Source organism: Lolium rigidum, chromosome 6, assembly GCF_022539505.1.
Source record: "Lolium rigidum isolate FL_2022 chromosome 6, APGP_CSIRO_Lrig_0.1, whole genome shotgun sequence".
In the NCBI taxonomy this organism is placed as follows: domain Eukaryota; kingdom Viridiplantae; phylum Streptophyta; class Magnoliopsida; order Poales; family Poaceae; genus Lolium; species Lolium rigidum.
This window is the reverse complement of record NC_061513.1, coordinates 127226820-127242500: the sequence shown is the minus strand read 5'-3', so window position 1 is coordinate 127242500 and position 15681 is coordinate 127226820. Positions and strand designations below refer to the sequence as shown.

Sequence of the window (15681 nt, the reverse complement as noted above, 5' to 3'; positions counted from 1 at the left end):
ACTTGTTTTATCTTTCTGTGCTTGTTGCATTATGCTTCATGAATTTGTTTATTTACAAGATTACTATGCATAGGAAGCATGTTAGGCTTAAATATGTTTTGAACTTACCTTTTGATGCTCTCTTTTGCTTCAACTCTTATTTCTTGGAGTGCATCATTAAAACTGCTGAGCCCATCTTAATGGCTATAAAGAAAGCACTTCTTGGGAGATAACCCATGTTGTTATTTTACTACAGCAATTTTGTTTTATATTTGAGTCTTGGAAGTTGTTGCTACTGTAGCAACCTCTCCTTATCTTTATTTTATTGCATTGTTGTGCCAAGTAAAGTCTTTGATAGTAAAGTCAATACTAGATTTGGATTACTGCGCAGAAACAGATTTCTTGCTGTCACGAATTTCAATATGCCTCTCTGTAGGTAACTCAGAAAAATCTGCCAATTTACGTGCGTGATCCTCAGATATGTACGCAACTTTCATTAAATTTGGGCATTTTCATATGAGCAAGTCTGGCGCCTCTTTAAAATTCGTCTTTACGGACTGTTCTGTTTTGACAGATTCTGCCTTTTATTTCGTATTGCCTCTTTTGCTGTGTTGGATGGATTTCTTTGTTCCATTAACTTCCAGTAGCTTTGTGCAATGTCCAGAAGTGTTAAGAATGATTTTGTCACCTCTGAACATGTGAATTTTTGATTATGCACTAACCCTCTAATGAGTTTGTTTTGAGTTTGGTGTGGAGGAAGTTTTCAAGGGTCAAGAGAGGAGGATGATATACTATGATCAAGAAGAGTGAAAAGTCTAAGCTTGGAGATGCCCCGTGGTTCATCCCTGCATATTTCAAGAAGACTGAAGCATCTAAGCTTGGGGATGCCCAAGGCATCCCCTTCTTCATCGACAACTTATCAGGTTTCTTCTCTTGAAACTATATTTTTATTCGGCTACATCTTATGTACTTTACTTGGAGCGTCTGTGTGATTTTATTTTCGTTTTGTTATTTTCATTCTCTGAATAAATACATGCTTGTGTGGGAGAGAGACACGCTCCGCTGGTTCATATGAACACATGTGTTCTTAGCTTTACTTTTAATGTTCATGGCGAAGGTTGAAACTGGCTTCGTTCATTGTTATATGGTTGGAAACAGAAAATGCTGCATGTGGTAAATGGTATAATGTCTTGAATAATTTGATACTTGGCAATTTTTGTGCTCATATAGATCATGTTTAAGCTCTTGCATCATGTACTTTGCACCTATTAATGAATAACTACATAGAGCTTGTTAAAATTTAGTTTGCATGATTGATCTTTAGAGTCTAGATATTTTCTGGTTAAGGTGTTTGAACAACAAGGAAGACGATGTAAAGTTTTATAATGATTACAATATGTTCATATGTGAGTCTTGCTGCACCGTTTTATACTTGAGTTTGCTTCAAACAACCTTGCTAGCCTAGCCTTGTACTGAGAGGGAATTCTTCTCGTGCATCCAAATTCTTGAGCCAAAAACTATGCCATTTGTGTCCATCATACCTACCTACCACATGGTATTTTTCTACCATTCCAAGTAAATACTTCATGTGCTACCTTTAAACAATTCAAAACTTTATTACTCCTTATTCGTGTCAATGTTTTATAGCTCATGAGGAAGTATGTGGTGTTTTATCTTTCAACCTTGTCATTTACTCTTGACGGACTTTCACCAATGGACTAGTGGCTCATCCGCTTATCCAATAATTTTCAAAAAGAGCTGGCAATGGGGTTCCCAGCCTCAATTAATTAACTTTCATTAATAATTCTCTTCACATGTTTTGCCCTGATTCATCGATAAGCAACTTAATTTTGCAAATAGACACTCCTTCATGGTATGTGAATGTTGGAAGGCACCCGAGGATTCGGTTAGCCATGGCTTGTGTAAGCAAAAGGTTGGGAGGAGTGTCAACCATAAATAAAACTAAAATACATGTGTAAACAAAAGAGAAGAGGGATGATCTACCTTGCCGGTAGAGATAACGTCCTTCATGGGAGCCGCTCTTGAAAGTCTGGTTGATAAGGTAGTTAGAGTACCCATTACCATTCGTTGACAACAACAAACACCTCTCAAAACTTTATTTGTATGCTATCTATATGATTTCAAAACTTAAAAAGCTCTAGCACATGATTTAATCCCTGCTTCCCTCTGCGAAGGGCCTATCTTTTACTTTATTGTTGAGTCAGTTTATCTATTCTTTCTATCCCAGAAGCAAACACTTGTATCAACTGTGTGCATTGATTCTTACATGTTTACCTATTGCACTTGTTATATTACTTTGTGTTGACAATTATCCATGAGATAAATATGTTGAAGTTGAAAGCAACCGCTGAAACTTATATCTTCCTTTGTGTTGCTTCAATACCTTTACTAAAAATTTATTGCTTTATGAGTTAACTCTTATGCAAGTCTTATTGATGCTTGTCTTGAAAGTACTATTCATGAAAAGTATTTGCTATATGATTCATTTGTTTACTCATTATCTTCATCATTGCTTCGAATCGCTGCATTCATCTCATATGCTTTACAATAGTATGATCAAGATTATGATAGCATGTCACTTCAGAAATTATCTTTGTTATCGTTTACCTACTCGAGGGCGAGTAGGAACTAAGCTTGGGGATGCTTGATACGTCCCAAACGTATCTATAATTTCTTATGTTCCATGCTACTTTTATGATGATACTCACATGTTTTATATACATTATATGTCATTATTATGCGTTTTCCGGAACTAACCTATTGACGAGATGCCGAAGTGCCGGTCCTCGTTTTCTCGCTGTTTTTGGTTTCGAAATCCTAGTAAGGAAATATTCTCGGAATTGGACGAAATCAATGCCCAAGCATCCTATTTTTCCACGAAGCTTCCGTAACACCCGAGAGCCGCAGAGGGGGCCACGGGGCCACCGGATGATAGGGTGGCGCGACCGGGGCTCGGGCCGCGCCCCCTATTGTGTCACCGCCTCGTCAGCCCTCCGACTCCGCCTCTTCGCCTATTTAAAGGTCCCCGACCTAAAACCTCGATACGGAAAAGCCACGGTACGAGAAACCTTCCGGAGCCGCCGCCATCGCGAAGCCAAGATCCGGGGGACAGGAGTCTCTCGTTCCGGCACGCCGCCGGGACGGGGAAGTGCCCCCGAAAGGCATCTCCATCGACACCACCGCCATCTTCATCAACGCTGCTCGTCTCCCATGAGGAGGGAGTAGTTCTCCATCGAGGCTAAGGGCTGTACCGGTAGCTATGTGGTTCATCTCTCTCTCCTATGTACTTCAATACAATGATCTCATGAGCTGCTTTACATGATTGAGATCCATATGATGAGTTTGTAATCTAGATGTCGTTATGCTATTCAAGTGGATTTTACTTATGTGATCTCCGGAGACTCCTTGTCCCACGTGTGTAAAGGTGACGAGTGTGTGCACCGTGTGGGTCTCTTAGGCTATATTTCACGTGAATACTTATTCACTGAGTTATGATTTGAGTTGGATGTCTCTATGAAATTGTGGTGTGTTAGTACCTCATGTGAATGCTCAAAGTGACAGCGTGGGGTGTTCATTAGTACTTGGGAATACATCTTTAAGGTTTGCCTACATGATAAATTAGAGTTCGTTATCTTGCCAGAGAGTAATTCAGAGTAGCATAGTGAAGTGCTTATTTATATCTCTTTATGATTACAATGTTGAGAGTGTCCACTAGTGAAAGTATGATCCCTAGGCCTTGTTTCCAAATACTGCAATCATCGTTTACTTACTCGTTCCACCGCATGTTTACTTGCCGCAATATTACTACCATCAACCGCACGCCACTAAGCTATTTTCTGCCGCCGTTACTATTGCTCATATTCATTCATACCACCTGTATTTTACTATCTCTTCGCCGAACTAGTGCACCTATACATCTGACAAGTGTATTAGGTGTGTTGGGGACACAAGAGACTTCTTGTATCGTGATTGCAGGGTTGCTTGAGAGGGATATTGTCCTCTTCCTCCCTGAGTTCGATAAACCTTGGGTGATCCACTTAAGGGAAACTTGCTGCTGTTCTACAAACCTCTGCTCTTGGAGGCCCAACACTGTCTACAAGAATAGAAGCACCAGTAGACATCAGCCGCCCACGACCTGTTCGGTCAATTGCGTTGGTAGGTTTCTTACTCGTGTTTTCGACGCCATTGTGCGCGGCCATTGATCCGCACTTTGTACCCACGCAGATGGACATGTGGCAGATGTTGGACAAGTTCCGCGCGGAGGTCGTCGACTCCTCTTCCGACGAGGAGTCCGATCAGTCAACGCAGACATTGGCAACTACTGCGGCCTCCATGATCCACAAGTTTACCTCAAACCCGGGGCCGGGGCCGGAGCACCGGGGCTCTGTGAAGGGGCGCTCCAAAAACCTGCCGCGCAACAGAGTGGAAGGGCAGGCCGCCTCCACAAGGACTACTTCCACCTCACAAATCATATGGAATGGCTGCGGATATATTCGATGAGTATCTTCAAATGGGTGAGAGCACCTGCCTTGAGGCCATGTACAGGTTTTGCCGAGCCGTGATTTCCGTGTTCGGAGGGTATTACTGTAGGGAGCCAACTGTTGAGGATACAAGGCGGCTCCTGTCTATCAACGAGTCTAGAGGATTCCCACGAATGATTGACAGCATAGATTGCATGCACTGGGAGTGGAAAAACTGTCCATTTGGATGGCAGGATGCGTACAACGACAATGAGGAGGGAAAATTGTCATTCTTGAAGCTGTCATATCTCAATATTTATGGATTTGGCATTCGTTCTTTGGCATGGCCGGTTCAACAATGACATCAATGTGTTGCACCGATCACGGGTTTTTAACCGGCTCATGCAAGGCAAAGCTCCCCGGGTGAGCTATGAGATCAACGGAAATGCATATGATAAGCCATATTATCTTGCTGATGGCATCTACCCTGACTGGACCACATTGGTGTAGACTGTCCGTAATCCAAACTCCGAGAAGACGATGAGGTTTGCCAAGATGCAAGAGGCTTGCAGGAAAGATGTGGAGCGCGGATTTGGTGTGCTCCAAGCTCGGTGGGCAATTGTCCGTCACCCGGCAAGAACATGGTCGCCGAAGACCATGCATGAGGTGATGACATGCTGCGTGATCATGCACAACATGATCGTTGAGAACGAGCGTCCTGATGGCCGCAATGAGAACCACTGGGAATTCCAAGGTGAGCTGGTTGCGCCACTTCCTGGAGCTTCATCTTGACAGAACTATCTACATAGGAATGTAGAAGTCACTAACGAGAACGTCTGCAAACAGCTGCAAACGAATCTGATTGAGCATCAGTGACATTGGCTGGCCATGAAGATCATGCCTAGAGAAATACTATCTTATTTTCATGTAGACTTTTAAAAATTTTAATATAATAACTATGACTTCGTTGATTTCCTTATTTTGTTGTTTGAAAACTTCATAGATTGATGCAAACGCCAAAATGCGTCGGGCCGCTGAAGCCACCCCTAGGTGCAAACGGACGGGCGGACAAAAATGGTATGTCTCGCGTCCACCGCGCGACGCAAACGGACATTTCGGACGTCCCAAATACATCGCACCGCTGGAGATGCCCTAAATAAATATATAGTACATCTTTCTATTCTTAATAGGTGATCCCATTTTCCTGCACATGCAAGGTATCCACATCATCATCCACCTCCAAGCAATCATAGCTTGCCACCTAAGATAATTTGCCACCTAATCAAAAGAAGAAAAAAACTGCCACCAGCCATTGTTCCCAGCCGTAGCGTGTTCGGTTTCCATTGCGTACAGTAACGATGCAGCATATTATTTCAGCCAATATGGAGCCCATAACTATAGCCTTTATTGTGCTCAGCCCATTAGTGCGTATATATTTTTTTACATCCCCATTTGGAATCAAGTGCCATCGAACAGCCATGGTTTCAGCTACTAGAAACGGTTGTATATTGAAAACTGATGGAGCCATGAAGGCATACGAGAAGTTAGGGCAGATTTCAGTGGTTTTACGTCTGTGCTTTAACTCAAGAAACGGTGGTGCCACATCTCTTCATCTCCTCCAGGGGATCTCAGCCAAGATATTGATGGATGCATTGGAGACATGCGATCAGCGACCTTTTAAGTAGCTCGCCTTCTTAGGTTTGAACCCTATAAATTAACCACCGTCATTAGATGGTAGCAAGTATCTTCCGCTCACTTCCTATTCGAGGCGCACCACCGGCTACTCTTTTTCTTGACTTCCCTCACATCCAGCCATCGCCATGCAAGATCCCGACAAGCTCGACCGGAGCCTTCACCAATCCTCGGCCACAGGTAGCAACAAAAAAAATTATAGCAACAACGGTGCCATATCAGCTCCTCTCTAGATATATTCTAAGAAAGTTCGTTTCTGGATTCTCATATTTCCAATCCACCGTAATTATATGTAGATCGATAGGGGATGGAGAGGAACTATTTCAGGATTGTTGGAACTTAGGAGTATGGGCATGCAAGGCGAGTACATCTCCCCTTTGTTCGTGTGGCAACAGTGCTAAGTACTGGGTTGATCACAAAGTGTTATTTCACAAGACGTGGATATATACAGTGGCGGACCCAGAACAAAAACTGACTGGGGGCCATGTGTAAAGAAAAAGCATGAACAAAATTGGCTTGTAATCAAAAATTCAATTTGATTCGGGGGTGCATATGCTCCCTCTACCACAAAAACATATTTTAAGGTGTTAAAAAAAATTGACAAATTTTTTTACATGTACATCTCCATAACATATGTGTGTTTGTCAAGTTTCACGAAAAATCGATATTTTTTGTGTCTGTGTAAAAAGAGAAAATTGTCTTGTCAAAAGTTTTATTTTTAGCACCGAATTTTGTCCTTTTTACACACGTCACACGAAAAGTTGAATTTTATCTGAAACAAATTTATTAGCGCGTAGCACATGAATATGTATGTGTGAATTTTTAGTTTCAATTTTTTCGACATTTCAAAATATATCTAAGATGTATTTGAAAATGATGGGAGCATATCCTCCCATGGTGTTTTGCCTCATGGGAGGATATGCTCCCATCATTTTCAAATACATCTTAGATATATTTTGAAATGTCGAAAAAATTGAAACTAAAAATTCACACATACATATTCATGTGCTACGCGCTAATAAATTTGTTTCAGATAAAATTCAACTTTTCGTGTGACGTGTGTAAAAAGGACAAAATTCGGTGCTAAAAATAAAACTTTTGACAAGACAATTTTTCTCTTTTTTACACAGACACAAAAAATATCGATTTTTCGTGAAACTTGACAAACACACATATGTTATGGAGATGTACATGTAAAAAAATTTGTCAATTTTTTTTAACACCTTAAAATATGTTTTTGTGGTAGAGGGAGCATATGCACCCCCGAATCAAATTGAATTTTTGATTACAAGCCAATTTTGTTCATGCTTTTTCTTTACACATGGCCCCCAGTCAGTTTTTGTTCTGGGTCCGCCACTGGTTGGATGTGCTGTCAAAACTCATGTGGGTGGTTGTGCTACGAAATGTTGTTTGCCAACTCGGTCCGTCGTGCGGATATAAGCTGAGAAAATGTCCCAAACGCCCCTTGAACTCTGAGCACATGTAGATTTGTTGATTTGAGCGTGAAAAAAATTCAACAGATGCATTCGAATGTATCAACATTAATATACAGTTTTGCTAAACGGCAGTCGATTGTTTATCTTTTCTGCTGCAGCCAAAACTTTTTTTTGCATCTGATTCATCGTTGAGATCGGTTCACCCATAGACCATAGTGCTTTAGCAGTCTGGCTTTGTCTAGACCCGGTGCCGGTTCTTCTTTCCCAATCGATTATTTCCATCGTCGATGCATGTATTAGTTTTCGATCCGTCCAACAGACTAACAGAGCCCAACCATTCAGGCCTCGTTCAGTAGCAGGTGGTTTGATCGCGCTTGACGTGTCTAATCCCACCTGGCCCACTTTGAATCCATTGGACACGATGGCCAAGGCGTTCGGTAGACCAGTTTCGGGCCTACTCAAACCCAATACACTTGAGAAACACGTCGGATTGGGGTGAAATTAAAACATTAACATCCCACATTTCACGACCTTCGCGAGCACTTAGTTTCTGCCCCTTGCATGCTTGTGTATGGTTGTATGCTTCGAAGACTCAAGTGAAAAAGGCAGCTGCAGGCATGGGTATTACCCTGAAATACACTATGTACCACCTCTACCGAATGAGGCCTCAAGAGACAGAGACAAAGGCAGGAATTTTTGTCATCTCGTTTGTGTAAGGGGAGACCCAGATGAAAGGGTTGGCGCGTAAGGTCAGCTCTTCGGGGAGCGTGCTAATAATAACCCGCTATGCTCCGGCTTATTTTTCTCGTGCACAAGACATTGAATTTCAGTGACATATTCTTTGAAAATTTGGTATTTTCGTGCTGTCATTTTTGTAGTGCATGTTCTTACTTGCGTATTTGGTGCCAGTTCTATATTTAGAACATGTTACAGTTCATTAAACTCTGTTTTACAAGATTTGGAATATGTAAATCATGAAAAACAACAGTTTCATATTTACGTACGAAGCCGAGGTGTCATGGTTGGGGCTTTAACGAGTTTCTAACTGGGCTAGCCCAGATCCACAAAATTCCTACGGTTCAGTCAAAATAGGCCCATGATTTAGTGGAGATAGCGGGCTGCGTGAGGAAGCCGGTCGGGTCTCGGGAGCAGCAATGGCCAGCAGCAGCGCGAGGCGGTCACCGGCGGCGGCGGAGGCTTCCTCGCGGCCGAATGCTCAGAGTCCTCCACCACCGAACTTGTCCGTTCAAAGGTAAGCAACGCATCCTACACGCCGGCCGCTCGTCTGGTTCAAACCCTAGCCGTACGCTCCCGTAATCTCTGATGTGTTCGCACGCTTGAGGGCTTGCTCGATTTCGCAACGCAATTGCATCAAGAAGTAGATGAATTGATGGTCATATGCTTTGATTGGCTTGGGCGGCTCCGGGCGATACCTTGCTGATTGCATCAAGTAGCGTGTTCTTTTTCTGCAACTCATATAGCTTGTGAATGTGGTTCCGGAATCCTTTATTTCCCATCATCAGTTTGCCTTGTCGAATACGCCAGATGAATGTCGTCCTAGCACCTGACGAATCGGTTCACATGCTATAGTCTTTATTAAATGTTCAGTAGACAATGGGTGAATTTTCGAGATAAATGTTTGTCTTATGTTGCTTAAATTTTCTGAATACAAATGATGCGGGTGTGTTATAAAAATTCAGTTTTAGCACATTTGATCCTTTAACTGGTGCTGACCATAATAAAACAGAGATGACTAACCATGCCTACCTGTAATCAGTGCATTTTTTTTCTTTCTAATTAACACCCTAAGGATAACACATCTTGCCATATTTCTAGCAGTTGAGCAGTTGCTATTTCCATTTCTTATGTTCTTGCTTGATGCTTCTAGTTTGTTGATCTCGATTTATTGTGTGTTGACAGGGAAGTTGGTGTTGTGAAAGGCAGTAAAAGCTCCTCTGAGAAGGCTTGCAATGCCCCAGTCTCCATCTCCTCCGCCATTTGTGCACCCGTAGATTGGGCAGAACTACTAGACAGCCTTCTCCATGAGATCATTGGTCTATTCACCTCCTACCATGACCTTCTCAGATTTGCCAGTACTTGTCGTTCTTGGCGTGCAGCCTTCTCCTCCTACCCAGCAAAATTTAAGGTTGCCTTCCCCTTTCTTGTCCTCCAACCTGATAGGTTGCCCTCTCCCTATTACCCGTATGATGATAATTTCTCCAAAACCAAATGGCAGCTCATTGATCCTACCAATCCATCATCCTCAATTCGCTGTGCAGCGCGCATGTATCATACATTCCTGGATAACATGGACTTTGTAGGATGCTCGCAGGGTTATCTCATCTTTTCCAGCAGGGAACAATGCCTCCTTGTCGATGTGATTACCGGTGCTAAAATTAGACCACCCGAATTACCATACCCGTACAAGAGTGTCATTGACTGTGCCGTCCTCACCGCACCTCTCTCATTGCCCAACACACATCTGCTAGTTTGCACCAAGTTCTCCCTGTTCCAGTGGCGAGTTGGAAGCCATGCTTGGTCGGAGCATTGTCTTTGTGATGAAAATATCTGTCAGATTGTGGTCTTCCAAGGTCAGATCTTTGCCATGAACTCTCTAAGGAGGATCTGTAGTGTGCACTTGGGGCAACAACCCTGTGTCGAGGATGTAGCAGTAGCATCTCAATGGGAATCCAACAAAGTTATGGGTGTCCATTATCAGCCATGGCTAGTTGTGTGTGGTGACATGCTCCTCGTGGTTACGCTCATACTAGACTATGGTCACACGCGTGCCAGATTTGAGGTCTTTCGTCTCGACTTATCAGTTAAGCCTGCCATGTTGGTGAAAGTGGACAAGTTGGAAAACTGGGCTCTCTTTGTTGGCACTGATATGAGGAGCCCTACCTTTGCTGGCATGAACCCTGAAAGGTGGGGTGGAAAGAGCAACTACTTATATGTTGCAGGCTCATTCAAAGACTCCACACAGCCTTGGTTCGCGATCCAGTTGGGTGAGGCATCTCGACACATGGAAGAAGAGTTATATTGTTGTCGCACCGGAAACGGAATGTGGACGGGTATATTCAGGAAGGGCATGCAGCCCCTCTGGGTGATCCCGAGGCAGCAAACTTAGATGGAAAAATTCCTGCTTTCAGCCAGAGTCTGCACCCAAGTTGCTGAAGCTCAGCTCCCTGATGGTGCTAATCTATTGCTTGTGACTTTGTGAGTCAGTTTAGTTGCAATAGAAAGATGAAAAGATTGAAGTAATTTTTCCAAATCGAAACTGTTGCTTCTTTGATCCATCCTGAGTGAATGATGCTTCATCCCTAACCATGAAGTAATTAACCAAACCGTTGCTTTTGTGCTCCCTAATAGTGCTTTATGATGTGTGTTTCGCTTTAGTGTCGGTTTCGCAGTCCCCGAAAGATGACTGATGACTGCGTATATTGCTTTTCTGCTCCATCATAACTGGATGGTGCTTCGTCGTGATTGTCTGGTGAGTGTAACAACATGCATGCAATTTGTGGCGGTGCATGTCTTTTCAAAGTTCCTGCTGAATTCCGCCGTTCCAGATGCAACAGAACCGGACGTGTTATCGCATCCCTAAAATGGCGCCGGATTGTGCGTTTGGAGGACGTGTTTTGTTCGTACCGCGTTTGCAGTTACGTCCCCCAAACAAAATTTCGAAAATTTAAAACTTGAGCGAGATTCGATTAAAGTCATCCAAACTTGACATATATTACATAGATTCGAACGAGATTCGACTAAAATTAAACTAAACCTAATCTAGAAGTACTTGCGGTGGCCGGAGGCGTCGTAGTACTGGTGGAAGTTGTATATGTCATCGTCTCTCCCTGTTCCAGCTGTTCGGCCCGTCGACGAGGCAGACGGTGTTGCGCATCTCCATATCGTACTTCGCCTGGAAGTAGGTGCCCTACTAGGCGTCGTTGTTTTTGGCCGCCCAGGTCGGATCGGCCCGCTCCTCGGCGTCGAGTGTAGCCCGCCGGGCCCTGATGGCGTCCTTCTAGCGCTCCGTGCCCGGTGTCGGCGGCGGCGGGACGCCTATGCCGTTCACGGCCATCTTCCAGCCGCCGTTGCTTGGCAGACGCATGTCCGGCGGGACGGGATATCCCGCGTGTTACAACGCTCACGCCTCGCTCACGGTGAGGCTGCCGCGGCCGAAGCCGTTCGCTGCGGCGATCTTGCGGGAGGACGATGACATTGCTTGGAACGACGAGGAGAAGATATGGGGGCGGCGAGGAGAAGATTTGGGACCGGCGAGAGATTGGGATGAACCGTAGGACCTCTTAATGTACAGCGGCGGCAGCGGGTGGTTGCACGCAATAACGCCGGCGCGGACGGCCACGCGGCCATGCACGACGAGACGCGTCCCTGCGTCGTCTGGGAAAACTGGAACGGCATTAACGTCGCTTGACCAAAGGCGACGGGGTTTTAGGCTTCCAAGCTGCTGACGCGTCGGTCCCGCCACGCCTAGCCTCGCTTTTTGTTGTGTCCGGCCTGCCCAGAGCGGGGATGGGCTTGGGGCGCCGAACACAGTATCGGGCCGCGCCGGATAAAAAGTGGCTTTGGGGGACGCGGCTGGGAACACTTTTTTGTCTGGCACGCCGCAAATTGCTTCGGGGAACGACTTCTTGACCCTAAGAGCATCTTCACCGGTGGTTCCCAAATAGTCGCCGGCAGGGGCGTCGGCACTGCTGTATGGGGGCCGGCAGTGCATCCTCCATTTGGGGACGCTATTCCCACACCGGCGCCTCCCAAACGGCGACTCCCAATTTTTTTATTTCTTTTTACAATATTTTAAAACAACATATCAATTACATTTTATTCATACTATATTCAATACTTCATACAATCACACAAATGGTATTAAATTATTCATGCAATCAAACAAATAGCACTTAAATTATTCATACAATCAATCAAATAAATTGTACGTAAATTATTCATACAACCAAACAAATAGAAATAAAATCATGCATTGTTGGCGGCTCCTCTCCTCGCCCACAAATGCGCAGCTAGATCCACCTTCAGTTGTGCATGGACATCTGTATCTCGAATTTCATTGTGCATATGAAGAAAAGCGGTAAATTCTTGGGGTACATGCTCTACCTCGGCGAGTGGCCCTTCATAATCAAATGGTTGATCATCCTGCACAGGTGCGTCGCGATCGCTCTCAATGATCATGATCACACAGGCGTTCATCACCTCCCACATCTGAGACTCACACCAAGTGAGAGCAGGGTACCTGACAATGGCGAAACGCTGCTGAAGCACCCCAAAAGCACGTTTAACATCCTTGCGTACTGGTTCCTGGCATGCTGTAAAATAAGCTTCCATCTTGTTTGCCGGAGAGGGAATTGTCTTCACAAATATAGAATACGTCGGGTACATACCATCATCTAGATAGTACCTCTTGTTGTATGCGTGGCCATTTACCTCAAAGTTCACGGCAGGAGCTTGTCCCTCAGCTAGCCTGGCAAACACCGGAGAGCACTGCAAAACGTTGATATCATTGTTTGTTCCTGTTATGCCAAAAAAACGCATGCCAAATCCAAAGCTCATGGTATGCCACCGCCTCAAGAATGACACTGCACTCATCAGTATGCCCCTTGTAGATCTCCTGTCAGGAAAAATTGGCAATTCTTCCAGCTCCAATGCATACAGTCAATGCTTCAGAGCATCCCAGGAAATCCTCTTGCTGCATTTTTTTGCAGGATCCGAGCTGTATCATCTTCTCTTGGTGCTCTCAAATAGTCTTAGCAAACACCGCTATAACGGCTCGACAAAACCTGTAGAGAGTCTCTGTACATGTCGACTCTGCCAATCGTAGGTAGTCATTGGCTGTATCTGGAGAAGCTCCGTATGCAAGACAGCGCATTGCAGCAGTGCACTTCTGAATTGAGGAGAAGCCCCACAAACCTGTGCAATATTGCTTGGCCATGAAGTACTTGTCGTACTCCCTAACGCCGGTACCTAACTGCTCTCTTGTGCACCATCAGGATCCAGACTTGTACGTAAATGATGAGTGATGCGTCATTGATGCACAAGCTGGAGCTGGTTGGTCTACTCAAATAAGATCTATGCATTACGAACGGTCTTATCGAACCCAAACTGTTCTACGAACATGAACCGAACACTACAGTAGAGCAGAGGAGTTTCCCCTTACCTCCGTTATGGCGGACGATGGACACGGCTGAAAGCCGCCGCAGATGTGCGCAGGCTCCGCTGTGGCTGGAGAAGAGGACCCTGATCCGGCGCCGGAGACCGAAGGTAGATGCTTGATGACCCACAAGTATAGGGGGTGTATCGTAGTACTTTCTATAAATAAGAGTGTCGAATCCAACGAGGAGCAGAAGGTGTTGACAAGCAGTTTCGATGAAGGATTCACTGTAAATTCTCACAGACAAGTTTTCAGGAGGTTTTGATATAGCAGATAAATAAAATACAAGTAAGTAAAATGCGAGAATAATAATTGCAGCAAGTGGCCCAATCCTTTTTAGCACAAAGGACAAGCCGGTTTGTTTACTTATGATGACCAAACAATCTTGAGGACACACGGGAATTTAGTCTAGTGCTTTCGCTTCATATAGTTGATTAATCTTCATTGTTTTGATAAGTGTTGTGTGGGTGAACCTATGCTAATGCACCGCCTGACAAGGGATTAACTTATCAATGCCTACAGATTGTAGACTAGGGTTTTAGTCGGAAGTAGAGGGCAAGTAGATCTCGAAGGTTTCAGCCGAAAAGTACTCGACGATTATGAAAACTAGGGTTGCGTGAACAATGAATCGATCCTCTCTTTGTCCCTCGACTCCCCCTTATATAGGAGGCGGAGCCGAGGGATTCGTAATACACAAGTTACAGAGTCCGGGAGGGTTTACAACCCGTCCCGCAAGATTACAAGTGATATTTCCTAATACAAATCTATCTTTCCTTACTAATAACTTGGGCTTCCGAGTCTCCTTATTCTTCGAGTTATGGGCCTTCAGTAAACCCAGGGTACTATCTTCGGCAGACCCATTGGGGATGCCTATGTCAGTAGCCCCCGAGATTTTGCTTGAATCAAAGAATCAAGGATAATCTCCAACTTTAATCATTCAATAATCATGTCGAATTTATCACACATCTTTGGATATGCAATTATATATTGTACAGGGATGATGGTAATTGGGGCTAGTTCATCTGACGAATCAGGTACTAGTTAACTGCTCTAGTGGCAATCCGCAAAAACCTACTTCAAGATCACGTCCCTGGACATGATCTCAGGATACTGGTGTAAACTCCGACAGGTGCCGCTTAAGGTCTTACCATTCTGTCGAGTCCCAGTCATATTTTATCGGATACCTAACGCGTCTGTTAGGATTTTTCTTCGTATCTATTGATACGGAAAAAAGTAGCAAACCGTCGTCAGAGACGGCGCCACGCCGCTCAGAACGGATCTGGGGTCTTACCTTCGCAAAGTTTTGCGGCATTCAGAGATTATTTGCAACTTTGGCGCTCTGAGAATATATTTGTCGAGTGTTTTTTCGGCTGCTGGAATAGCACATTTTATTGAGTCAACGGATGACTTATATTGCCCTCCCGATGGGAGTATATGTAGAGTTATTTGTTTAACTCGAAATATGCTCACTTTCTCCTTCTTTCTTATTTTTATAATTTCATCGGGCACGCGAACAGCGTTCCCGATGGGAGTAGCCCCCGAGGCTACAGCCAAGGACTAGTGCTTGGTTGTAGGCTCAACACTTTAATGCCCATGTCGCTATATTGTCATTCTTTCTTGAACTTTTCATATCTATCGGGTGCGCGACCAGTGCTCCCGATGGGAGTAGCCCCCGAGGCTATGAAAAAATGCTTGCATTTGGTCATAGGCTCTCACCATTTCTATTTTATCATACTCGAATTTTCTTTTTTCCAAAGTAGCCCCCGAGCATTTGGGCAAAAACTTGTATTTGATCAAAGGCTCTCGAAATAGTCAATAATCTTCTGCTGTCGCCATTCTTATGAAGCTTCATAGCCGAGATTTTTCTCTTGCCAAGGTGACATCATTGCTGACGATAGCCACAATCACTGTATCGAGA

General features: G+C 44.3%; 1 protein-coding gene across 1 annotated transcript; it reads left to right on the top strand.

The window, feature by feature from the left end:
• Window positions 1-8742: 8742 nt before the first annotated feature.
• Window positions 8743-10949, top strand: LOC124663261. The gene is made up of 2 exons (XM_047200981.1): window positions 8743-8840; window positions 9509-10949. The coding sequence occupies exons 1-2, from the start codon at window positions 8743-8745 to the stop codon at window positions 10713-10715; spliced, it is 1305 nt and encodes a 434-aa protein (XP_047056937.1). The 3' UTR covers window positions 10716-10949.
• Window positions 10950-15681: the final 4732 nt, after the last annotated feature.